Below are 25,275 nucleotides of genomic sequence, written 5' to 3' on the forward strand. Positions count from 1 at the left end.
TGGCAAGATATTGCTGCCCTGGTGGAGAACCTGGCTGTAAAAGGACATCATGTAGATGCTCCTGTACCCAATAGCCAGGCCACTGAAGAACACCTAAACAACCAGCAGGTAGATCAAGCAGCCAAGACTGAAGTGGCTCAGGTAGATTTGGATTGGCAACATCAAGGTGAATTATATATAGCTCGGTGGGCTCATGACACTTCAGGCCATCAGGGAAGAGATGCAACATACAGATGGGCCCCAGAATGAGGGGTGGACTTAACCATGGACACTATTGCACAGGTAATCCATGAATGTGAAACACACGCTGCAATTAAGCAACCCAAATGGTTAAAGCCTTATTGGTATGGAGGTTGATGGATAAAATTTAAATATGAGGAGGCTTGGCAGATTGACTGTATCACACTTGCACAGACATGCCAAGGCAAGCGCCATGTGCCTACAATGGTGGTAGCAACCACTGGATGGCTGGAAACATACCCTGTGCCCCATGGCACTGCCCAGAACACTATCCTGGGCCTTGACAGAGAAAGTCTTGTGGTGACATGGCACCCCAGAAAGAACTGAATCAGGCAACGGAACTCCTTTCTGAACCAATCTCATAGACGTTTTGGCCAAAGAGCATGGCACTGAGTGTATACATCACATCCCCTATCATGCACGAGCCTCCGGGAAAATTTAACAATGTAATGGACTGCACTGAAAGCAATGGGTGGTGGAACTTTCAAACACGGGGAGATACATTTAGCAAAGGCCACTTGGTTAGTCAACACCAGAGGATCTGCCAGCTGAGCTGGCCCTGCCCAGTCAAAGCTTTCAAATACTGTAGAAGGGGATAAAGTTCCTGTAGTACACCTTAAAAATATGTTTGGGAAAACAGTTTGGGTCATTCCTGCTTCAGGCAAAGGCAGTCCTGGAATTGGTCGTGCGTTGCCTTTCCAACCCATTACTGCCAATGAGCTGGCATACGATGATGGTGCGCTCTGTACCAATTTCTGCCACACGGGTTGTGTGCATAGGACATCAGTGGGATCTGTGGGTGACTGTGGATTGCCTCAGTCATAATAAATCATCTCTTTCACAGCTAATTCACTCAAGTACCAGACACATTCCTCCAGTGCAGTCCGCTTGCTTGGGCAACATGTAATATCCTCAGTGTAGGGATCCCTTTCCTTAAGGCTTGACAGGATTTGGTTCCAAAGGCTGAGGGCTCACATTCCTTTTCCAATTGCCTTGTCAATGCCCCCTGCTTTAGAAAGTGACCCCAGCTACTTGGCTTCCCTACCCTCCACTTCTGTACTACTAGCCCCATTATCTCAGCATCAAAGCAACCAGGTGATAATGTGTTCACCTGACTGACAGGCATAAACTTTCTGCATATCCCGCAGTTCGTTCAGACATAGGGATCAAGAGGTTATCTCTTGTTTGTCTTCATCTTGTTCCTGTGATGGGCCTGCTTCATTGTCCTCCTTTCCCAAATAAGCTGCTCTCCCTTTATTTTTTTTCTTCTGTATAGGGGCCACTGACACTGACACAGGTTGGTCTTCTGCATCACTCGTTGTGGTGCCGTGCCTGCCACAGGGGCTGGAGTAGCTGCTGCCTGTCATGCGGCTGGAGTGGCCGCAGGGGCTGTAACAGCTGTTGTTTCTGCCACTGAGGCTAGGGTAGTTACAACCGATTGTGTGTATCTCCACCGGATTCAGGAGGTGGAGAGTTTTCCACATTCAGTATTCCTAGCAAGAGGGTCAGGACCTGTGCTAGAGTGCTTCTGATGGACCAAAGATATTCAGAATTTCCAAAAATCCAAAATGTTTCAGTAATTAGCTCTGGGGACAAGGGGGAGTCGTGGACCCCACCCACAGGCTGACTCTCCAGGAAAACAAAGCCAAAGATGCAGTTGTTGGCACTCCCTGCCAGGGACCACCTGACACACAGGGGCAACAACAACACTGAGTACACAGACCAGATTAGTTTTATAACCATTGAGTCCATCATATCATAAAACACTACTATATAGTACAACGCTATGATAAGTTTAGGCCATGTCCCATGGAAAACAAACCGCACAACAGGGAACATATACTGTAAGCAAATTAAATAATGCAACCCTGAGACCATGGGCAGCAACTTCAAGAGCAGAGAAATCAGCATTGTGGCTAATGATTATTAATCCAATCCAATAAATACCAACAACAATTTTGTTCTAACACAATCTGATTAGACTTCTTGTTATTTCAACCCTTTGTGCACCATGCTGGGCACCAAAAAGGGCCGTCGTGGTTTAACCCCAGCTGGTAACAAAGCGCCACACAGCTGCTCGCTCACTCTCGCCTCACCCAGAGGGGTGGGGAGGAGAATCAGAAAGGAATGTAAAACTTGAGAGTTGATATAAAAACAATCTAATAATTGAAATAAAATACAAATGAAAGAGCAGTAATAATAATAAAAGTTATAATGAAAAGAAGGGAGAGGGGAAAAAGAATAAAATCCAAAGGGAAAGGAGGAAAGAAAACAAGTGATGCACAATACAGCTGCTCACCACCTGCTGACTGATGCCCACCCAGTCCCTGAGCAACCATCAGTCTGCCCCCATCGACCCCCAATTTTATATACCGAGCATGACATCCCATCGTATGGAATACCTCTTAAGCTAGTTCAGATCAGCTGGCCTGTGTGTCCCCTCCTCATTCCTTGTGCCCCTCCAGCCTTCTCAAAAAACTGAAAAGTCCATGACTTAGTATAAATATTACCTAGCAACAACTGAAAACATCAGTGGTTTTCAACGCTGACCTCACACCAAAGCTAATACACAGCACTGCACCAGCTACTAATAAAATTAACTCTATCCCATCCAAAACCAGGACAGGAGAAATAAGTGAAGTATAGCACACATCAACCGTACACAATTCTCCCAGTGTTCTGACATCTAATTCACTATTGTCACAAAAATACAGTGACAAAAATTCCTGAAAAGTAGAACACTATGGCTTTTACACCTTCTCATCTACAACTAAGGTGTTGATTCAAGGTCAAAATACAGTTCAACTGCTTCAAACTGTCATCAGCCTTATTGGTTTAACTGAGAAATTTCTGCTGACGCTAGAGGAATCACAAAATAACTCTCAACTTCTCCGAGTTGTACATGTTTTAATTTTTCCCTTCCGTCCTGGCTCTTCTGGCCTGTAATGTGCAGTCACTAGACCACAGAAGTGATATGATGGACATCCAGGGTAGTCAGGTCCATTTAAAAGTTTTTTACAGAATGTTACAACCGACATATGAAAATACGAAAACATCAGAGAATCTTAAAATGCCTATAGAGACTTTCAGTAAGCAATCCTTCTAAGGGGACCACAATGTTTCATATAAAAATAGTAATGTTGGTTTATTGTCAGGGATGCACTATATTATGTGTTGATGCAAAAATGTAAGATTTACTCTTTGAAAAACACTGGGGGCAGGAGAATGAAGCAGTGCAGACACAATGCCCTTGATAAAAGGATAGCTGACTGAAATGCGTGAAGTTCCTTGGCTTTAAAAGATGGAGCTGGGAGCGTTTGGCATGAGCAGTATCAAAACCTCAACTGCATCTGACTGTGTGGTATGACCTCTCCGTTCTAATTTGTTTTTTCAGAATGTCATTTACCTTGTACTGGCCATTCTCATTGAATCCTCCAATCATCACAGAGCTGGTGGCCAAGTCATAACAGCAATCTTTCTTAGAGGCAAGTGACAATCTTGAATTAGTTGCCATACTCTTCTTCTATTTGCAATGGGAAGCACTACTAATACTAAAACAGTATTTGGCCTGTAACTTCAGAAGTGACATGTAATTTTTGCTTGAGGAACTGAACACCAAATTCCTGCTCCAGTGTTGACTTGTGTAGCAAGCTTATTGTTTACTTTCTTCTTCCTCTGTGTGTCTAAGAGAATCCAAATTTGCATTCTTGTTTCATGGGCTACCTCCAGCTTTAATCAGCTATTGCCAGGAAAGAAAAGAATCTCACTTCTAAGATTAGATTTCATCCTATTTCCATGTAAATGTTATCACTGTTTGAGAGCCACGTGATGGATACAAGTGGGGAGGTTTCCTTTTCACAGCAGGGAAAGGTCCTTTCTGCTGTTCTACGAATTGGGGACAGTTCAACATCAAGTCAGGCTCGGAGAGATTTTTGAATGTGCCTGGTGTCACCTATGCAATCTCTCTTGTGGTTCATTAGTCTACAGTGATTCTTCCTCAACAAGGATACGTGTTGGAGTCACACTGCCTGAGACTCAGAAAGGGTATGGACAGACTAAATGTTAAATTCGCCAACTAATCCAAACTTTTTTGACCCATCCAGTCTCTTGGTGATATGGCTATATCCTCTTTGGACGCCTGCTTTCGCAAGGCAATCCTACTACTACCTCTTCATTTCCTGTGTGAAAAATGCTCCTCTCTGGGTTTCTGAAAAACAAGGAAGATCACCAAAGCCAGCTGTCCTCTGTCCTTTTGTCCTTGGCCTATCCTCACTTTTTGAAGGCAAAACAGTGCTGTATACATTTGAGACAATAACTGCTGCAGGGGGAATCACCATAACACTAGTGAATTCAGACCCTGTACTTTACTGAAGCCATCTTTGACTCATCTGTGATATTTCCGTCTTCCCATTCCAGACTCTGAGCCTTTTCTCCCCCATTCCACCCCTTTAGTTGGGATGATCTTACAGTACAAGTTTACCCTGACTGTGATTAATCTCCTGAAAGCTCACTTCATATTCTCCCTGAAATCTAAGTTTAAAAATCAGGTTCAACAGGAAATACTGTTGTTGCCTTTCCAAGGGCTGAACAGTGAAACTTTTGCTCCTTTTCACTTTGCTCTGTGTAATTCTCTAGGAAATGCAGTACTGCATCCCTTGCGTACGAACAGGACTGTCAGGACTGAACAAGCATTTCACATCTGTCTACTGAAATACTGCCCACATTCAGAACTTCACACAGCACAGATTTATGCACAACTTCACTGAGCATCATCTGAGAAACAGGTGGTTTTATCTGTATTTTTTTATATTACCTGTTATATTATACTTGTAATAATTACCTGTTATTACCTGTAGAGCATTTTCAACCATCTTGCACTTGCATCTCATATAATTCTATTTTATCCTCCTTGTTTACTGTGTCATGGGGCTCTAAATTATCTCTTGTATCTAGTCTTCCACTAGCTAACAATGACATATTGTTATTGTAGTCTCATTAGGAGGACAGTTTTGAGTCAGATGTTGGCAGAGAAGATCAGGTAATGAAGAAGCTATGGCAAACGGAAGCCCCAAAGACACTGCGACAAGCAGTTTCTCAAATGAGATATTTGGTGACCCACTACCTGTGTTTTTAGTGTTTGTTACTAAGAGTCTTCCATTCCTATGCTGCCAGTCCCTCTATAACAGCAGTTATCCTGTCTATTCAAATTTCATTGTTACTGTAAAGGAAAAAGATTTCTATGACAGCTTGTAGCAATTACCTTTTCAATAGATTGATAGAAATCTCTTCTTTGGAGCAAAAATTGTTATTCCACTAGTACTGTTGTGTAAATGCAACAGAAAAATGCCTTTCAAATGAACTGAAGAAAACTAGCAAACTGGGGTGGGCGGAGAGGGAGGAAGAGAGATAGATGCATACAAGTAACAAGTAAGCATCTGCTAGTTCCATTTAAATACCACAAAAAAAGTTTAAATGAGCAAATTCTCAGTTCCTATTTGTACGATCTAGTGAAACTACCACTGGCTTAGCATGATAAATATTGGTCTTCTAACTTTGAAGAGGCATTGAAAAAATACTAACTTATTTTTAAAAACCCAGATTAATTAATGGAATGCACTAATAGTTGCAAAGAGTATTCCAAATACCGAAAGGGCTGTCCTGGATTAAGTAGGATGGGGCTGAAAGAGCAGTTGTTACGAGCCTTTCTAAATAATAGATAGAAAGGGAGAAATAAATGGGAAATTAATACATTGTTTATGACAACGAAAGGGATGAAATAATTATAAAATGGAAGGAAGTTCAGGTAAGATGTAAAGAAAAATTTCTGACCCTGGATTGCTAAGGGATGGTTGTGCTGCCCTGTAGGCAGTTGGCACAATCAGTGCTGCAGCATCTTTCCCTTGACAGCTTACTGGAGTACATTGCCTAGAAAGAAGGTATTAGTACTCTTGTTTGCGAACTATCACTTGTAGGAAAATTTTAATTTTCCTCTAGAAAGCTCTTAGAGGTTATATAATCTCAAGTTAATGCCTTTTCAGGAAATATGATATTCTTTAGGTGGAATATAATAAGAGCTGATAAGGCAGGAAGGTTACACATCAATCTGCCAAGATGGACAGGCTAGCAACATTCATAACAGAACTCGGGTTCGGTTCATGGATGTAGCAGAAATATAGACTCGGCACTGTTGCAGTGAAATATATATGGAGTGAATACAGAAAACCTGAAGTACTGGAAGTACTCAAATTACCTCAGAATTAGTGGTGGTAAAACATAGGTGGACAAGTTTCAGCTTCTGGACTCTTAAAAAGAAAACTTTAACATGAGACTACATTTTTTAATTGATTATAAAGTCCACACACCAGTAAATGGAGAAAAAAGCAAATGCAATGTGTTTTATATAGTGGAATTGTGGTTTAAATCCAGAATCTGTTTAGATCCAGAACAGAAAGGAAGAAGCTACCGACTCACTTCAGACACATCCATAGCGGTGCCACCAGCAACCCCCCAGTGCTATGGCTGGAACAGGAGGCAGTGACTGCCAGTGCTACAGAATGGCTGTTGTGTTAGGGCTCTTTGCCCTTGAGAGCTGGTGGTAATCATGCTCCATGAACCAGAAGTGCACTTTGAGATTTTATGACTATAATTTAAAACCTTAAATAATGTAAGGGCTGTCTCAGTTGCATAAGGTCAACTGATATTGATGGGAAAGGAGTAGATGACTGTGATAGAAGTAATCCAAAGAGGATGGGCACAAAGCCTTGTCCATTAATAGCCCATGACTCCACAGTCCTCCCTGCCTCAATGACTGCACATTGACAGCAGGAACAGGACCTTCAGCATCCACCAGTACAACTGAAGTCAAAACTCATTAACAGTGGTGTAATATTTTCTGTCCTTTGCACAATGTACATGATACAAAGGGACAAGGTGAGTTTCCTACCTGAGCCCAGATAACTAGTTTACTAATATACATAGGACCTGCTTTCTTGGTGGTTCTTTTGGCTTCAGAAACATAGAAAAGCAAGCAAGGAACACATAGGTATCTCAAGAGACAGTCTCTTGAGTATGTCAAGGTAGATCAAGGATTCCCCAAGAATGGGAAACTAGTGTAATTGCTGGTGATGCACAGGGCCTGTTAAGGATGCCTCAGTCACAGAGCACCTCTCAATAGCTGTGCTTCTTGGACTTGCAGAAATGGAAACTGTTGAAGCAACTGCCACCCCAGGAATGGTGATACCAAAGGAAAATTGATTTAGAAGCCCTGCATTATAGGAAACAAAACAGATTTGTTCTCCCACCATTTCCTTGTCTGTGCTCCTTTACAGTACTGCAAATCTCTTGATGTTTTGCATCTAATGGAACTAGCAGGTCTATTCCTGAGCGCAGGCAGAGGCTCAGTGTGTTTTAACTCCGGACAAAAAAAAACCCAAAACAATCCCAAGTTGTTTAAGTCTGATCTGTTCTGACTTTCAAAGATAGATACACATGAGAAATAAGAACAAACTGATTAATACTCTATTCTGCTTTTTTTCTCATTGCATTCCAGCTCCTTTGTCTCCCATTTTGTACATTTTGTCTCCATTAACTAAACTCGGTGGCACTGGGATAAAGCAAACTAGTAACTTCCCAAATATAGATGCAAGGTAGGAAACTGACACTTGAATTTTGAACAATGGAAAAGAACAAATAACCTACTCAAGATACCCATCCATCAGCCACAATTCAATATCCTCTTTCCACAGGGAAAGCAATAGTCTCTACAAATGGGAAAAGTCACATGGCCCAGCTTCACTGTGCCAGCTTGTACCCAAGTACAGAGGAACAACTGTTCAGGAAATTGGACAGTTGTCTCCAGCCTAAGTTCTGATGCGATCCAGACAGAAAACACACCTGCAAACATTACTGCCATTACATACCCTGTGAATCTCAGTCCATTAAAAAGAAGGTTAAAAGTGATTAAAGGGGACTAGTCTGCTCAGTATGCAGATATGAAAAAATGTACTGCAGAATTCTATAAAATTTTCATTCTCTGAATGAAATTGAGAGTGTTGAATTTCCAAGACTTTCAGAGACATTTTATAGGCTTTTAAGTACTCCCAGAATGATTAGATTTAAGCCTCAAAACTCCCAGGAAGCACACAAGAGATTCCTCTCAATTATTTCTCCCTGCAGGGCACCTAAAAATAATATATATTTGGTATTTGCCTAATAATTTCTTCTTTCAGAGCATTACTTCAAAGAAGTGGATTTGGAGTGTGGAATATTACACTCAGTACAGGTGTAGTTCTGGATGTCACAGAAATGGTCTTGAATTACAAAATCTTTTTGATTTTCATTTTCAATTTTCTCTTGTCACTACAGGAGGAAACAAATAATTCCTTCACATGCATGATGCATTAGTGTACTATTAACTAATTTGAGAGATAGAAATCTCATGAAGATCCAAAAGAGCTAGGTTTTTTGAACTGAATTATCAGTTCTGGACTTATGGGTCTGAGTAAATTAAAATTACATCTGCCATCCATTAAAATAATTATGATAACAGAACAATTAAAATTTGGCTGTAAGGTAAACCAAGAATAATTTGAAAGAGCATGGCACTACTCAGACTCTTCTGTCCCCTAAGCAAGGACCTATTAACCATGATTTTAAAATTTTTCCAAATAAATAAATGCTTAGTGCTTATGTTAGTTTTTACTAGGTTACAGTTCAGCCTGAGGCAGGCCAGTGGGAAAATTTCACAAATTGCAACAGGTAGGCTACACAAAATAAGGATGTAAACAATGTATTCCCTCTTTTACACGCTGAGGAACCTGGTTTGCAAAGGAAAACCATATTCTACAAAGCCCTCTATTTAACCAGAGGGAGAATTTTGCCTTTTCAATTTGAAAATAGAGTAAAAGTGTTCCTGCTTTAATTGAAGAAGTCAGTGAGAGTTTTTCCACTATGACAGGACTTTCGTCAACAAAATGAAAATTACTAATAGTTTAAATTTTGCAGATATTCCTGGAATCTCAAGTAGTGATTCCCCCCCCCATCACTGTCTTTGCTGTATGCTTGATTTATATCTTTATGTCCAAATGGACATGGATCTGGTCATGGGACATGCATTTGTGCATAACTCACTGTCCTAAAAGCTGATGCTTTTCAGGATGTAACATTACCTTTTAAGACATTCTAAACCTAAAAAACAAAACTACAGATTGTATTTTCAACCTCTTGGTGATTCTTGTGCAAAAGTGTTACTAGTTACCAAAATCCAATATTTTGACATCACATACATTCACAAAATAGTCTCCTGTAGGCATCAAAACTTCCTAGATGCCTTTGGAACCAGCACCATGGTCTGGTTACAGTTATGCACCAAATAAGCCATTGCAACTGCCTCTGCGTGCACTCAGCCTGCAGCAAAGGCATAACAACATGACTTAATGTTTAACTTTCTCCCATGGTGAGGTAAGTAGCATCCCCTTAGCTTGTGAACTAAAGACAGTCATTCAGGACCAGTTGACGTGTTGTCACTAGTTTTACTGCAGTAACTTTTACGTATTGGGGCCCTAAATGTCTGCCACTGGGCATGTGTGCACATACAGGTCTGAAGCTCTGATCACTGGATATAAGCCCTATATGGGACTGCATAATATGCAAATCCTCAGGAGGTGGATATTCAGAACACATTTGGTACCACCAAAGGCAACTTGCATGCAGGTTCTGGTGCTATCCTTATATGTCCTGCATTTAGATAATCACGAGGAGGTTACTTTTGAGCAAAATACTTTTCTGTCTCATTTCAGGGAAGGTTCACAGCCAAATGCAGAGATGTGCCTTTGCCACTAACAGTGAGGTGCCTGCCTTGTTTACAGACATAGCTGAAGACACACCTTGGATCCTCCTTAGATCTTTCATTCACCTCTGTACTATTCTTTACAGTATTTTTTTGAAGTGTGAATTTTGCTTTGGCACTAAAATTCAGAATTTTAGCAAAGAGGTCATGTTGTCTACCTTGACTTTAGTACGGCTTTTGACACTGTCTTGCGTAACATCCCCACAGAAAAACTGACAAAGTACAGGTTAGATAATTGCACAGTGAGGTGAAGTGAAAACTGGCTCAATAGCCAGACTTAGAAGGTTCTGATGACCAGCACAAGTCTGATTGGAGGCAAGTCACTACTGGTGTACCCCAGAGGTCAATACTGGGGCTAATACTATTTAACATCTTCATATTGACCCAGATGATGGGACAGAGTGCCCCCTCAGCAAGTTCATAGACGATTCAAAACTGGGAGGAGTGGCTGATACGTGAGATGGTTATACTGCCATTCAGAGGTACCTGGATGGGTTAGGGAATTCATCTGAGAGAAAGATCAACAAGCATAAATGCAAAGCTCTACACCTGGGAAAGAATAAAGGCACCAGTACATGCTAGAGGCTGACGGGCTGCAGAACAGCTCTGAAGAGAAGGACCTGAGGTCCTGATGGACAACATGCTGACCATGATACAGTAACGTCTTGTAGCAAAGGTGGCCAACAGCCTCCTGACAGCATTATGAAGAGCACTGCCAGCATGTGGAAGGAGGTGATCTTTTCTCTGAACACAGCACTGATGAGGCCACACCTGGAGTACTGTGTCCAATTCTGGGTTCCCCAGTACCAGCAAGAGATGGACTTACTGGACCAAGTCCAGTGAAGGGCCACGAAGACAATTAGGGGACTGGAGCATCTTTCACATGATGAAAGGCTGAAAGAGCTAGGACTGTTGAGTCTGGAGAAGAAAAGGCTCAGGGAGACCTTATTCATGTGTATAAATACCTGATAGGTGGGAATGAAGAAGACAGAGCCAGACTCTTCTCAGTGGTGCCCAGACACAAGACAAGAGGCAATGGGCAAAAATTAAAATTCATGAAATTTCATTTGAACAGGAAAACACTTTTACTGTAAGGCTGGTCAAACACGTTGCCATGAGAGGTTGTGGAATCTCCATGCTTGAAAGGTATTAAAAATCTGACTGGACACAGTCCAGGGCAACATGTTCTAGCTGACCCTGCTTGAGCAGGGGAAGTTGGACTAGATGTTCCCAAGAGGTCCATTCCAACCTCAACCATTCTGTATGACTCTCTGAAAGAGGAAACATGTCTAGCATGCATTACGATTACACACAGGCCTACTTATTCAATTCAAATGTGCATTTGTGATGCTTGGAAGGTTACCACATTTCTTTTACAAAAGGCAAAATATGTCAAACATCCTGAAGAAAGACACAGGTGAACAGTGAAAACCATCACACACAGACATGCCTAGTCCATTTGCTTGTCACTCATTTCAGCATTACTTGCATAGATACAGCTCGTGCTTTTCTCTTCAAAAGCAGCAAAGCTCTACATATTCTATTGAAGTAACTTCTGCTCTTTATCAATCTTGTTTCTTTTTTCTTGCCTAAAAACATAACATAAAAGTGCAGAAAAAATTAGCTCATCTTTTCTATATAAATTGGATACGTCAAGGACAGAATCAGAGCATCTCCTTCTCATCTCTGTATATGAATTTAACTCCTGTGATATGTGATCTTTAAAATCCAAGCTTGGTTAGCAGTTACAAATGCAGTTTACTCATACTGGAATGTTAAATATTAAAAAGCAGCACAGTATTTTTAACAGCATGAATTCTTGTTCCCTACAAGAGCTGGACAGGGATACATTTATGCTAATGACACAACTTATTTTAATAATGATATAATTTATATAGGTGTTATTTATTTCTGAAGACATAGGCCCAACTACAATCACAAATAAAGGCTTGCTTGAAAAAAGTAATACATTAGTCTTATCTTGGTAGCTTCTCCTGGATCTCCTGTCACAGACTCCAGTTCAACATGGTAAGAGTTCAGTTTTCCTTTGCTTTAAGTCTCGTTTCCTCCTCTGTAAAAATGCTGCTGTCCTTTCTATTAATTAAAACACCAAGCCCTTTTTATTCCTGTCTTTTTTCTTCTCTCCTTTACATATAAAAATTGTTCCATCTCCTTTCATTCCTTTGGACACAGCCCTTGGTTATTTTCTGCTGCCACTTCTCACTCTGCCTCTTGCAGCTTTCCTTTCTGGATGTCTCAGTCTTGCAGCTGTTGAAATTCTCCATTTCAGTTCTAACACTGGGTGCCTGTCATCATGCATTACAGGTACACCCCAAGGGCCCTGGCAGCTTCCCTTAGGCTCTTCCTGTCACAGGCCCACTTTGGGGCGCGCTGCTGAAATTAGTGATACTTTTGGCCATGAACTTTGAGGAGACTGGGAGTTTGTATGCAATATCCTATTTCTGAAAGCACTTTCACAGCATGATCTAAATTCACCTTTCATTTTGACAAGATGCTCTCCTTTTCTGTAGTCAAATGTCTGATGTATTTCCATGACCATCCAACCAAACAACAAACACCTGGAAATGAATATGTTCCTGAAATAGAGGCTTTGTGGAGTTGAAAGGGGACAGTATAGTGACAAATGTGTCCTGATGAACTGTAGGAAGCTAAAACAAGATAGCCACAACCTTTGTTCCCTCAGCAAAGGCTTAAAGAATAAAGACAAGTTTGTTTGGCTTTCTTTACCTTTTTTTTTTTTAAGAAAGGCTATTTGACATTCCTTTGCTTTGGGCTTGCTTTGGCAAATCTTTCTAAATCTTTCCCTACTGTGTGAGCTGTTAGCAAATTCTGGCATGCCATGGTGGGGTTCCAGATAGCGGCTTGCTTGTTCCTTGCAAAAGAGGGAAGTTTTGCTCTTCTTTCCATAACCCCTTCCTGGCCACACAATCTCCCTCCCCACTCTCTTACACTTCCCCACAACTCCTTTGCATTAAGCATACCAGATTTGTGGGGGTTTTGTCCTCATTAATGGTTTTCTGTCAGGTCAGTGAATTGAATGGATTCACAGAAGGATCCAGCAAATGCCAGAGCTCATGCAAGGTACCCTGTGGGAGTCTGTTGAGACCAGGGAAGTGTAAGTGAGGGATCTTCTCTTTTTACATCAGTAAACTATGAGATCAGCTCTCCCCTTCTTGTGAAATGGCAGCATGAGAATATTTACAGTAGTTAACTCTGTACCTGAGAATATGCAGTTGCAGCTTTGGGCTTGCAATTTGCAACTGTTTAACCCACTCCTGAAAATGGGGAGAAAAGAGACAGAAGAATCTATAAACATGTAAGTTGTTATCTCACAGCTCTTTATAACTTAATTACCAGATAATGGTGCTAAGCCTTCCAAATCCACTCTTATACACACAAAAGCTTAATCTACATATATGCAATCTATACGTTTCATTATAGAGTTCCATCATATTGTTTTTAAAGGTTATTTCTTTTAGAAAGAAAGCTAAACCACAATGATAATCTCATCAGCTAACAGTACATTTCCAGTCATACCTGTAATCATACTTGATATGATTAATGGCAGAATGATGAGTTTCAGCATTCTCATCAGCACTTCCCCAGGAAAGGAAAAGTAGAATTTATCCAGGTTAGACAGTTTGCCATATTCCCGTACCAGCATGCCAACTCCAATACCTAAAAAGCACATACAAAATGTGACATAAATTAGCAGTACTTTACAGACACGGGGAAAAGGAGGAAAAATAGGATAAGAACAGTAAAACACAAAGAGCGAGCAACAGACACTTTTTTACAGCCATTGTGGAACTTCTAAAGCAAATTAGAGATGCTTCCTTTTCTGTTCTATATATTGATAATAGGCACAGTAATAACACATGTAATTCTGAACTTGAAGGATGTCTTCAGGTGTATCTTTGGACAAATCTGATTCAATCAGTCCAGTCTAGCAGTGACTTTTTACCTGCTTTCACTAGTTCTAGAAGACCTACAACTGGCATTAAGAAAAAATCAATATAGTATATAGACACTACCAAAATTAAAGAAAGCAAGTAAATGGTATAAATATTGTAGATAATTTGTACTGGCAAAAATATATCTACCCAGCAGCAATACTTTCAGTAACTGGTGCTCTATATAATTAAAGAGGAGTGTGATCACAATCACTAAATTAATTTCCAGGAAACCGATCAACAAAAACACACTCAGCCTATTTCACACACATTCCACTACCTGACCAGTCTACAAAATACCATACTATAAGGTTATCAGTGACTGAGCCATGGCACAAGGCACCTTGATACTTCCTCTTATCTCTGGATTAGATGAATTAACAGACAGCTTAGCTTCTGAGACATACCACAGGTAAGAGTTCTACCAAAAGAAAATTAATTATAGACCGAAAGACAAATATCTTCAGTCTGACAGGCAATACTTTTATTTTCCACTTTAACATGATTTTCAAATGAAAATCACTGGTATAGGAAATGTGTTGATCAGTGTTGAGAAAGCATTATGACTGTTGTTCCACATATGAACTTTGTAATGCTTCAGTCCTGGCTAAACTGAGTATCAACAGATCCAATTTCTAACTGGATTCAGTAAAAGACACAGCAACTCTGAACCCTTCATTATCCACAGAGTGCTGAAAGGTCTTATTCATATGAATAGCCTCACTGAAGTGAATGGAATTATTTACACCCTTCCATATTTTAATGACATCAATGGTGTATATTTTGCAGCACAATCGTTACAACAGCACAAAAAGGTGCTACCAGCCTACCTTTACCAGCCTCAGTGGCTCATGTAAAGTTGCAGCATCCCAGGAAAGCTGCTATTGCCCAAGCCAAATACACCTCTTATCCCAGTTTTATTTTTTGATGGCATGCAAGGCATTTAAGTTAGATGTTGCTCAAGAAGCTGGTGTAAAGTTTGACTACACAGGCTTATAGGACACATTCCTTATTTTAAGTGATTGAAGTTGTGGAGGCAGACAATACCAGCAGGTTCAAAACCACATTTTAGACAAATCCAGACAACTGGTCTCTACTGTTGATACTGAAGGAAACAGACAGGGATCCCATACCCAATTTTCTACTAAAGAAAGAAACTCATCATTCTTTTCTAGGAACTAAGATTTTTGCAAAAATTCTCCCTAAAGATTTACCATGTTTGTGGTTCATGCTAATTCACACAGTTATTTGCATGTTAGTTGATGCAGAAATGTAAACTAATAGCTTCACAGAATTTGTCTCTGAGAGCACAAAAAGATAATGAAACATTTTTTCTGTGCTCTATCTGCATCTGCAAAAACAAGCTGAAAGAAAACAGGCAGATTATAAACTCCTAACAAGTCTTTCCTGCAATTAAAGAGATGAAAAAAGAAAAAGTTAACTTTTCAGGCAAATAGGCTGCTCTAACTAACTACTAGAATTTCTGATTTAGATGTCATCTATGCCTGGGGTGGTTTGACTCTGGCTGAATGCCAGGAGCCTACCAAAACCACTCTATCACTTCACTCCTCAACTGGACAGGGGAGAGAAAACATAATGGAAGGCGCTTGGGTCGAGATAAGGACAGGGAGATCACTCAGCAATTACCATCACGGGCAAAACAGACCCAACTTGGGAAAATTAGTTTATTACCATTCAAATCACAAAAAAACACCTTCCCCCAACCCCGTCCTTCTTCCTGAGCTTAACTTATTCCTGATTTCATTCCCCTAAGCAGTGCAGAAGAATGGGGGCTGTGGTCAGTTCATCACACGCTGTTTCTGCCACTTCCTCCTCACACTCTTCCCCTGCTCCAGTGTGGGGTTCCTCCCATGGGAGACAGTTCTCCGTGAACTTCTCCAACATGAGTCCTTCCCACAGGCTGCAATTCTTCACATGGTGCTTCATTGTGGGTCCTTTCCATGGGGTGCAGCCCCTCAGGAATGGACTGCTCTAGCATGGGTCCCCTACGGGGTCATAAGCCCTGCCAGCAAACCTGCTTCAGCGCAGACTTCCCACAGGTCACAGACTCCTTTGGGCATCCACCTGCTCTAGCGTGGGGTCCTCCATGGGCTGCAGGCGGAGATCTGCTCCACTGTGGACATCCATGGGCTGCAGGTGGATATCTGCTACACCATGGACTTCCATGGGCTGCAGGGCACAGCCTGCCTCACCATGGTCTTCACCACAGGCTGCAGGGGAATCTCTGCTCCAACACCCGGAGCCCCTCCTCCCCCTCCTTCTTCACTGACCTTGGTGTCTGCAGAGCTGTTGCTCTCACAATAGTCTTTCTTACTCCGCTCTTCTGCTGGTGCATATATTTCCTGCTCCCCTCCCCCACCCCCACCCCCGTTAATATGCTATCCCAGATGCACTACCACCATTGCTTGGCCTTGGCCCATGGCAAGTCCATCTTGGAGCCAGCTGTCATTGGCTCCATGGGACATGGGGGAACCTTCTGGCATCTTCTCACAGAAGCCACTCCTGTAGCCCACCCCTAAATACCTTACCATGCAAACCCATTACAGTGCCAGTGAGCTCGCACAGTTTAAATTCCTTGCGTCAATCTTGAATCTTAATAGCCTTGAAGGTATTTGCAGTATTATGCAAATGTATTTGATCAGTGAATGATAAGACACAATGATGTCTATTACCAATCTAGTGACTGAACTAAAAGTGTGGAAAGTAATTAGCCTGCACTTTAAAATAAACCCCAGCAAGATAAACCTCTGTTTGTAAAATGGTTACATGTACTGAAGTATGTTGCCAAGGCTTTGATCCTGAAAACAGCAGCACAAATAGCTGAATCTAAGCATACGGGTAATCTCCATGTCTCAAACTATTCACACAGCTTACAGCAGGCATATGCTTAAATTACAGCAAGACTACACTGTATGTTTATTAAAAGCTGTGTAATGCCACTTTACTTTGCAAAGGTGTGTCTAGGACACGTTCTAACCATGTGCCTTTCATTCTAGGTGGTGACTGTTGTGGGAAGCTGGGAGCTTTGATCATTGTACGTTTAGCAGGATTACTAGCCAGGTAGGAAGATTCACCCTCATTTTTGTTCTTCAGAGTTCTCTTTTCCACTTTAGATTTTACTCTAAAAACCTTCCATGTGCTCTCAAAATTTTAGCAGGTTTTCCTTAATTTTTTTCCCTTATAAATTTATATCCCTTTAATGTTGGGTGGGGTTTTTTTTTGTGAGGGTATTATTTATCTAGTGGCAGTAACTGAGAATAGACTTCCTTATTCCAACAATCTCTTGAAAATACATTATTGCTCTCACTTTCTTGTTCATACTATTCCTTTACCAGACAGAGCACTTGTATCTATATTAATTTGGGTAGTATGCCAAAATACAGTAAAATGCAGCTACCTTTTAATTGGAGCTACCATCTAGCACATGCTGCTTGAATTTACCATATGACTGTAAGAAGAAATTTCATTTTGTAACAAGAAAAGGTTAGAAATTTAGCAGAATAAATTTGCTTATGTACTGGAAATGGACGAATATAGAACTTCCTGATCCTGGTCTCAATATCAAGTTCAACTGGAATTTTCTTCCGGGGAATTAAAATGCACAGGAAAAAATGTGGCCCACTATAAACATATTTCTCATGGTCACCAGCGCTTTTAACATCACACTGATTACTGCAGCCATAAGCAAGCATAGATGGAAGTCTTACAAAATGTTAATTTTTCTACATGAATGCTACTGATACTCCACCATTTCTGGAACTAATTCTTGTATGTGTAATTACTTCTAACAACCACAAAACACCCTATAGTAGGCAAGGCTGCTACTATATATTAGGATTTTTCCTTTCTTTTCATTTGTCTCTTTCATTTATGGAATGATTTAATTCTGCTTTTTTTTAAAGAGCAAAACCTCACTTTTCCTGCTTGCCCTCTTCTTCCTTCCTCAGTTTCAACTACTCCACCTTTCTTCTTGTCCACGCTAAATTGTTTTTGTTTCTTTTCCATCTCCTCTCCTTGCTTTTCCTTCTTGCTCACATTGCTAAGTCAGGTTCTGATTTACACCACAAAAGCAATCCTTTACTTACAGCTCAATGCTATGTACTGCTCAAGGTCCAGATTTCTGCATGCTGGGCAGAAGGGAAGAATTAAGGTGGATAAAACAGTACAATCATGTGTTTTTATTTTTATTTTCTAAGGCAAATAACCCTTTGCAACTGCACATAGTACAGCACACGCTGTACAGCACGGTGTCTACATTTTCTCTCCCAGCAGCCAGACACAGAAAGTGGAAGGTGCAGTCTGGGTCCCTGGGATTGCAATGGATGAAGAGGCCACAGGACAATTCTCTTGTCTGAACCCATATGAAACAACGCATGCCTTGACTGCTTGGTGCTACTTTCCCAGGTGGCACACAGTCTTTTCGCAAGCTTGGTAACAGACAGAAAATCCTTCAAAGAAAGGCTGTAAATGCAAACTAAGAGAACTGAGGGGTGAAGGTGAGAAGAACAAGAGAAGAAAAGCAGAACTCAAGAAAATGACTCAACATGAGCACACCACGAGAAACCTGTTGGCACCCATCTTTCAGGTAGTCTAGCATGAAAAATCAGAGGGAATACAATTGTACGGGGATGACCCATTCTTTGTTGTGTTACCCAGGGAAGGAGGAGCAGGAAGCACTGCGAGGGGATAGCACCTGCAACTGGCTGCACTGCATGTAGCCAGCACTCGATCCATCACATCTGCCAAGCCTTAGGCTTTCTAAGGCCCAGGAGATGATGGCTGTGTGTAGCAATGTGGCAGAACCAGTCTGGCCTTGTATGTGCATCCAGTGAGTGAACCACAGAAATTAAGTAAAATGTGTGTTGGGAGACCATTACGTTGCAGGTTCTGCATTCTGCAAAGCTAACTGTGACATTTGGATATCTGGTGTACACTCATTTATCACAATCTGCCCTACATCTAAAGTATGTATTTTTGCATATTGCTGTTGTTTCTGAAGTGATGTTTCAGGAAAAAGGCAAATTATTTGCATGGGAGCAACTACAGGAGTACTATAGTTTTCTTCAAGTACTGTACTGGAGTTCACGACACATATTTGGAAATGAGTAAGAAAAGAAACACAGAACCTGTTCAGACAAGTTCCATAATCTCTGGGCTCATCTGTAGTAGCACACATGAGGAGTGTCACAGATTGTCCCACAACACTGTAAACTCATAAAAATGTGCTGCCCTCTCAGCAGCCTCCTGAGCAACCACACGTGGAGACTATTCACAGTTTTTCAGGGAGTGATGGCTAAATCCTGAAGCCTTTTTTGTATAATTATGTGGGGTCAACACAATTCAGATCTTTAATTTGAAAACTCAGAAAACCTGGGTAGCTAAATCTGTTCAGGACATGCAGTATGACGTGTCTGTAATTACTTGTTTAATGTCATTACCACTGTGGGTTAGATACTTTTCAGAACCTGATCACATCTTTGATAACAAGATGGCATGACACTATGCACCTTTACTTTCTTTACCTTCATTCACAGGTAAAACAACTCACAATTTAGAAACCAGTAACTGAAGTCCACACATAGGCATACCTGGTCCTATTTCTCACTGAAAGAGAATATAAGGCAGGTGAAATCAGTATCTAACTGGCAGGACTCCCTAATGTGTTATTTTCACTCATGAATGACAACAATGACAATGTGTATGGGATGCACAGTGTTAACTGGCAGGGAATTCTCACTCCGTCAGTGTGCATGACACCACAGAAACAGCACATCACCTTTAACTCCCACTGACTTTATTATGGGAACGATCCTTAGGAATGAACCATAAAGAAAATGGGAAAAAAAATCCTGTGCATATTTCTGGACAAAATTAAAACTGCTTCATAAAATGGTCTGTCCTGAATTACACCATGTCCCTCTCTGTAAACAGCTGTGGTATTTATTTTTCCTGTTTTCATATAATTCCAGCATGTAGAAACTCTTTCTCTGGAGCAAAGGTTGTGATTCTGGCTGATACTGACGGACACTGGGGGAATTATAGAAATTTTGCTTTGATACAGCACTGAAGGAAGAAAAAACATGGGCACGTCTCATAGTTCAAACCTGATATTGTTTAATTGTACTGCAGCAACACGGCTTGTGCTAATAACAAAGTGATTAAGCTCTTCATAATTTCACAAGGTATGCTGTTCACGTTACAAACTAAAATACAATGACTTCTATCATACTGGTGGGTCTTAACTGGATTATCATTACAGTAGATGATTCATAGGACTGACAAGGCTAACAAAGTTCACTGACTTGATCTGAAACACAATACAAAACATTCAATACAAATATGTCCAATTGCAGCACAGGCAGGCAAGATTTTTGCAGTCTGTGATACAGTCCGAGTCCTCTAGTAATATTTTATAAAACCCATTTTGTTTCTCTGAAGTTTCTGTACTATCACTGGCTATCTCTTAACTACAATGAAATACACAGTGCCAACTACAGAACACTAAAATAGAGGACATAGAGGAAATTATTACTTATAATAACACTTATAAACTTATTTCAGCTTATTAATTCAGGTGTCTCTGCATTTATTTTAATATTTTTAAATATTATTTTACTGGTTTACACTCTACTTGACAATTAATATTCCTTCCAATAAACATACTGATGTTACTGGGAAAAACAAGATTCTTAGAAAACTGCAGGCAACTATTGAGGTAGGATTTAGACTCTCTGGGGTATAATTGTATGGCAACTGATCTTAACTCTGTGGATGCTGGTGGTGTCCAGACTACCAGCTTGCTTACAAAGATACATGAAGAAAAGTTCCCTCAGAAATCTTCCAGAAGAAAGTTCCCAAGTCAGATCTTGGTGTATTGAAAAATCTGTAGTAGGAATGTATTATAGGAAGGTGTGCTCATTCCTCTGCTGCAGTGAGACGCCCCTGTGTCCTCTCTGATTAACCTGTTGACAGTGCAGTAGTTGTAAATTCCTTCACACAAAAGACACACTGTCATCTGACTGCAGTGTGAGGAAAGTTCAGGTGGACAGTGACTCCCTGTGATGGACCTTCAGGAATGAAGGGAAGGCACGAATGGCATTGCCCAGAGGGGGGAAAAACAGCTTCTCCAGTGTGGGGTACTTGCCTTACAGCATGTGTGAAGCCTGCTGCAGCTGACCGAGTCATATAACTCCTGCTGCTTTCGGCGCTGCAGTGGTCTGTATTAGGGCTGGTAACACAGAGCAGCATGTAGCAGTCACTGATAACAGAGAGCCGCCTCTCTGCAATGCAGCCCTGCACAGGACCCACATCACCCTTAATCAAACCAAGGGCAGTTACTTCATTCAGCCAGGAAAAGGGAAATAGTGGCCATTCTCCTGTCACTATGAGTGACCACAGTTCTGCCAGGTGCTGAAGCAGTGCTCCCCCAGAACACCAATGTACTAAACTGTTTGGTAATTTAACAGTGTCTCCTATTGGACCCTTACTTTCCTCTCATTTATCTAAATATGCTGTAGATAAATTTCATGTGTATGTATCTTCCAAATATTTACCATATGCAGATGTAACTTCTATCTGAGAAAGCCAGGATAAAAGAATACAGCTGAAGGAAAGAAAAAAACTTCTCAATTGCACTTCATCTGTATATGTATCTCAATACACTAGCAAAAACTGCCATACAGAACCTACCTATAGGGACAGCCCATTAACAGAAAAAATACAGACAGGTTTTGCAAAGAATTAATTCCTTGGTTAGTCCTTAATTCTATTAAGATAAGTTGTATGAGAAATACAAGTTGCCTCTTTCACAGCTTTTCAACAAACTTGGTGACTCATTAGGTTTGTGAAGTACAGCACTTACAACCTTGAGATAACAAAGGCCATATTACCAAGATTATATCATAAACTAAGTAATCTGGGGAAAAAGACAGCTCTTTCCCAGCAGCTAAACAACCTACATTTCCTCACAAATTTGGATGTGTCCTGGTGAAAGCCCTTGTTCTGCTGGGAAATACCATGTGAAACTCCTTAAGGCTTCAGCAAAAGTGAACTCAAACTGCAACACACAAAGACAGACTGTGGAGTGATGGAAAGAATGAGGAGACTACCTTCTGAAAGGAGATTAAAGAGCTTGGTTTGTCCAACAGGGATGAGTGAGCTAGAATAGCAGAGAAAGAGCAATGTTTTAACAAACGGATGCATATTGATCCTGAATACACTTAGACTGGAAATTGTAAGGCTTTCAACAATCAGACTGATCAATATAGCTTCCTAGGAGGATGTGCAGCACAATGAAGCCTATCCAGCTTTAAAGTGGAGCATGAGATGTTACAGAAGTTTATGTAAAATGGTGTAACCTGATGCAGCAGTAGACTAGATATGATCACCCAGGAGGTATATTTCTATCCCATATTCCTTTGTTTTACAGTAAAAATGGAATGTAATATGACAACAGTAACTTGCCCTTTTTCGTTTGAAGACCTTCCCCATGACCCCTTTCAGCTGCTACTTCTGAAACCACAACCATTCTCCTTCAGCTCACCCATCTGTAACTTGGGAGCCTTCCATAACTACGACCTCTCTGCAGTCATCCAGACACATACAGGTCTTGTTGCTTCCATACGTTTCTAAATCCACTCAATTTTATAAAACAGTGCTTTCATTTGGACACCTTTTGTCACTCATTTCAGATACTGTCATGTGTCCAGTTCCAGTGTCTAACATTTCACTTACATGGCCTAACATATTACAACACCAATGTCACAATTCTGATGCCACCCAAAAAATTAGAGCTTCTCATTCTTTTCTGTAAAAGCCCACTGGTCTTCTCTTCTCTTTCCACAACATTTGTCTGGTATCCCAAAGCTATATGAACACGCTTGTGCATCCTACACAGCCCAAGAAATACTAGCTCAATACAGCACATCAGGAAAAATACATTTTCATTTAAGACCCTTAAAAACACGAGAAACTAAAGGGTTGGCAATGGTATAAGAAGCGTGAAAAGCTAGTAACTGGGAATATCTGCCAGATTCTGACCCTTGTTACAGCCTCCATTTTAAACTGTGATGAGAGGAAAGGAACAATAAACAGGACATACCGTTCTAGCTGCCCCCTTGGTGGAAGAACAACAGACAGGACATACTGTTCTAGCTGTCTCCTTGCTGGAAGGTTGTTGAGAGGAAAGGACAATACACAGGACACACTTTCTAGCTACACCCTTGCTGAAAGGGCAATGGAATGATTCTGACTGTAACAAATTGAGATAAGCAGCTGGAAAGGCAATTTAGTGGAAACTAAAGAGACACAGACAGTGACATGCAGAAACATCATTATTCTGAAACTAATGAATATATCAAAGTGTTGAGCCACTCCGCATTTTACTTTCTGTCTTTAAAATTAAACTTAGACATTCTTTCAGAATTGCTGCATTTCACAAACTTCTGAACAGTCCCCATCCTGTATCAAACTGTATGCAGTGTAACAGAAAAGAACACACAGACAAGTATCACAACTGTCTAAAACAGGCATAAAAGGCCGCTAGTATCATTTATGCAGCTCTAAATCACAACAGCAAGAAACCAGACTCTTCTGTTAAATTTCCATGATACCACAGTTTATTCAGGATGTCTGGTCTTCACATGTTATAAATTTCAAACTAATAAAATGTTATGCTTCAGCATTCAAGAAAGGAATCAGATGTTTGCTTTATAACTATACTTGTCAAAAACTGACAGGGCAATAATTCCTTTGCTTTAGTATATACCCTTTAATTTTTTTCCTGTTGTGAAGAAAAGAGCTCTGGTTTTGCTAGTGTATTTCAAGAGGCAGTAAATCTGTTTCATTGTTTGTAACCTTCACACTGTATTGTGCAAGCAAAGAGAAATGGTATTGAAGACAGCCTAAACTAAGCTAACAGGCCACTTCTTGGTAAAGGTACAAGGAAGTGGAAATGAAAAACAGTGAAGCTTTACTCCATATCCAGAATGGGCTTTTTATTTTTAAATTACACTTGTCAAGAGACAGAAACAATTTGCTCGAAACTGAAAGACTTTATATGTTCATGGGGTTTAGAGGCTTCAGGACACATTTGCAAAAGAAACTTCCTATCCTCAGGAGTATGGTGAGCTCCCTGGATTCAGGGTGGCCTTCCATGTGGTGAGAGGCTGTCAATAGAGTGATAGGTTACTAATTGTTCTGTTGTTATCTTTGCCCTGCAAGACATTCATTCCTGTAAGAATGCACTGGTGAGCTTCCAGTAATGCTAGCATGTGTTGACACTGCTCACATGGATGAATTTTAGAAGGAACTAGTGCTTATAAAAGCAGCTGTCAATTTCCCTGTATCTGATTACAGTGTCCAGCCCTCAGTTAGTAGTTGTGAATGCACTGGACAATTTTTGTTTCCTCTTTTTAATCACAAGCCTGTGAACATAAAGTGTTCTTATAGGGAGATATTACTAGTTAATACTATAATGTAAAATAATAATTTTCATCAAAACTAAAGAGAATCAATTTTTGACATATGGATTACTGGGGTGATACCATAAAGCACAAAACAGAAGCTCCAGTGGCTGTTCATCACTCATTAAATCCTGGCAAATAGCTATAGCTGCACCACTCAAAGTTTCTGCAAGGTTGGTGTTACAGATAGGAACTATGTATATTTCAATCTTGCTCTCAAGCGCAGAGAGAAAAGGAGGTCTGATGCCAGCCTCAATCTTCCAACAAAGGAACTGCACAAGCAAGGTGCCTGATCCTGTACAGGCAGGACACACGTCACTTCAGAGGCGCAAAAGCCAGGTATTCGGGCATGCCGGAGATGTCCACCTCCCTCCCTCCCTCAGTCACTTCACCCCGGCCTCACACCACCGGCTGCCGCTTCCCTGCCCCGCACTCGGCCCGTTCCCCGGGCTGGGCGCAGCCACCTCGGACAGCTCCGCCCGCCGCCGCCCCCCGCCCCGCCGCCCCCCGCGCCGCTCCGCAGATCCGAGGCGCACACAAGGGCGCCGAGAGACACCCGTACACCTGAAGAGGAGGACGAAGGAGCAAGTTAACGGCAGCGCACAGCGCTCGCCACGGCCTCACACAGGAACAGCGCTTACACGCCTTCGACGAGCACGATTTACGGCTGGCTGGAGAAGGGATACCTGCCATTCACAATCTCCTGTGACTGATGGCTGTATCAATTTGA

The 25,275-nt window shown here is 41.1% G+C and overlaps 1 protein-coding gene across 2 annotated transcripts in view; it reads right to left on the minus strand.

Moving 5' to 3' along the window:
- Positions 1-25,275, minus strand: part of SLC1A1 (solute carrier family 1 member 1) — a 59,618-nt gene that overhangs the window by 29,960 nt on the left and 4,383 nt on the right. For both annotated transcript variants that reach the window (XM_056324727.1, XM_056324726.1), the window contains exon 2: positions 13,646-13,786. In XM_056324727.1, the coding sequence (XP_056180702.1) occupies positions 13,646-13,772 (127 nt within the window). In that variant the 5' untranslated portion in view covers positions 13,773-13,786. The remainder of the gene's footprint in view (positions 1-13,645; positions 13,787-25,275) is intronic.

The sequence above is a fragment of the Falco biarmicus genome, chromosome Z (assembly GCF_023638135.1).
Source record: "Falco biarmicus isolate bFalBia1 chromosome Z, bFalBia1.pri, whole genome shotgun sequence".
NCBI classification, from domain to species: Eukaryota; Metazoa; Chordata; class Aves; order Falconiformes; family Falconidae; genus Falco; species Falco biarmicus.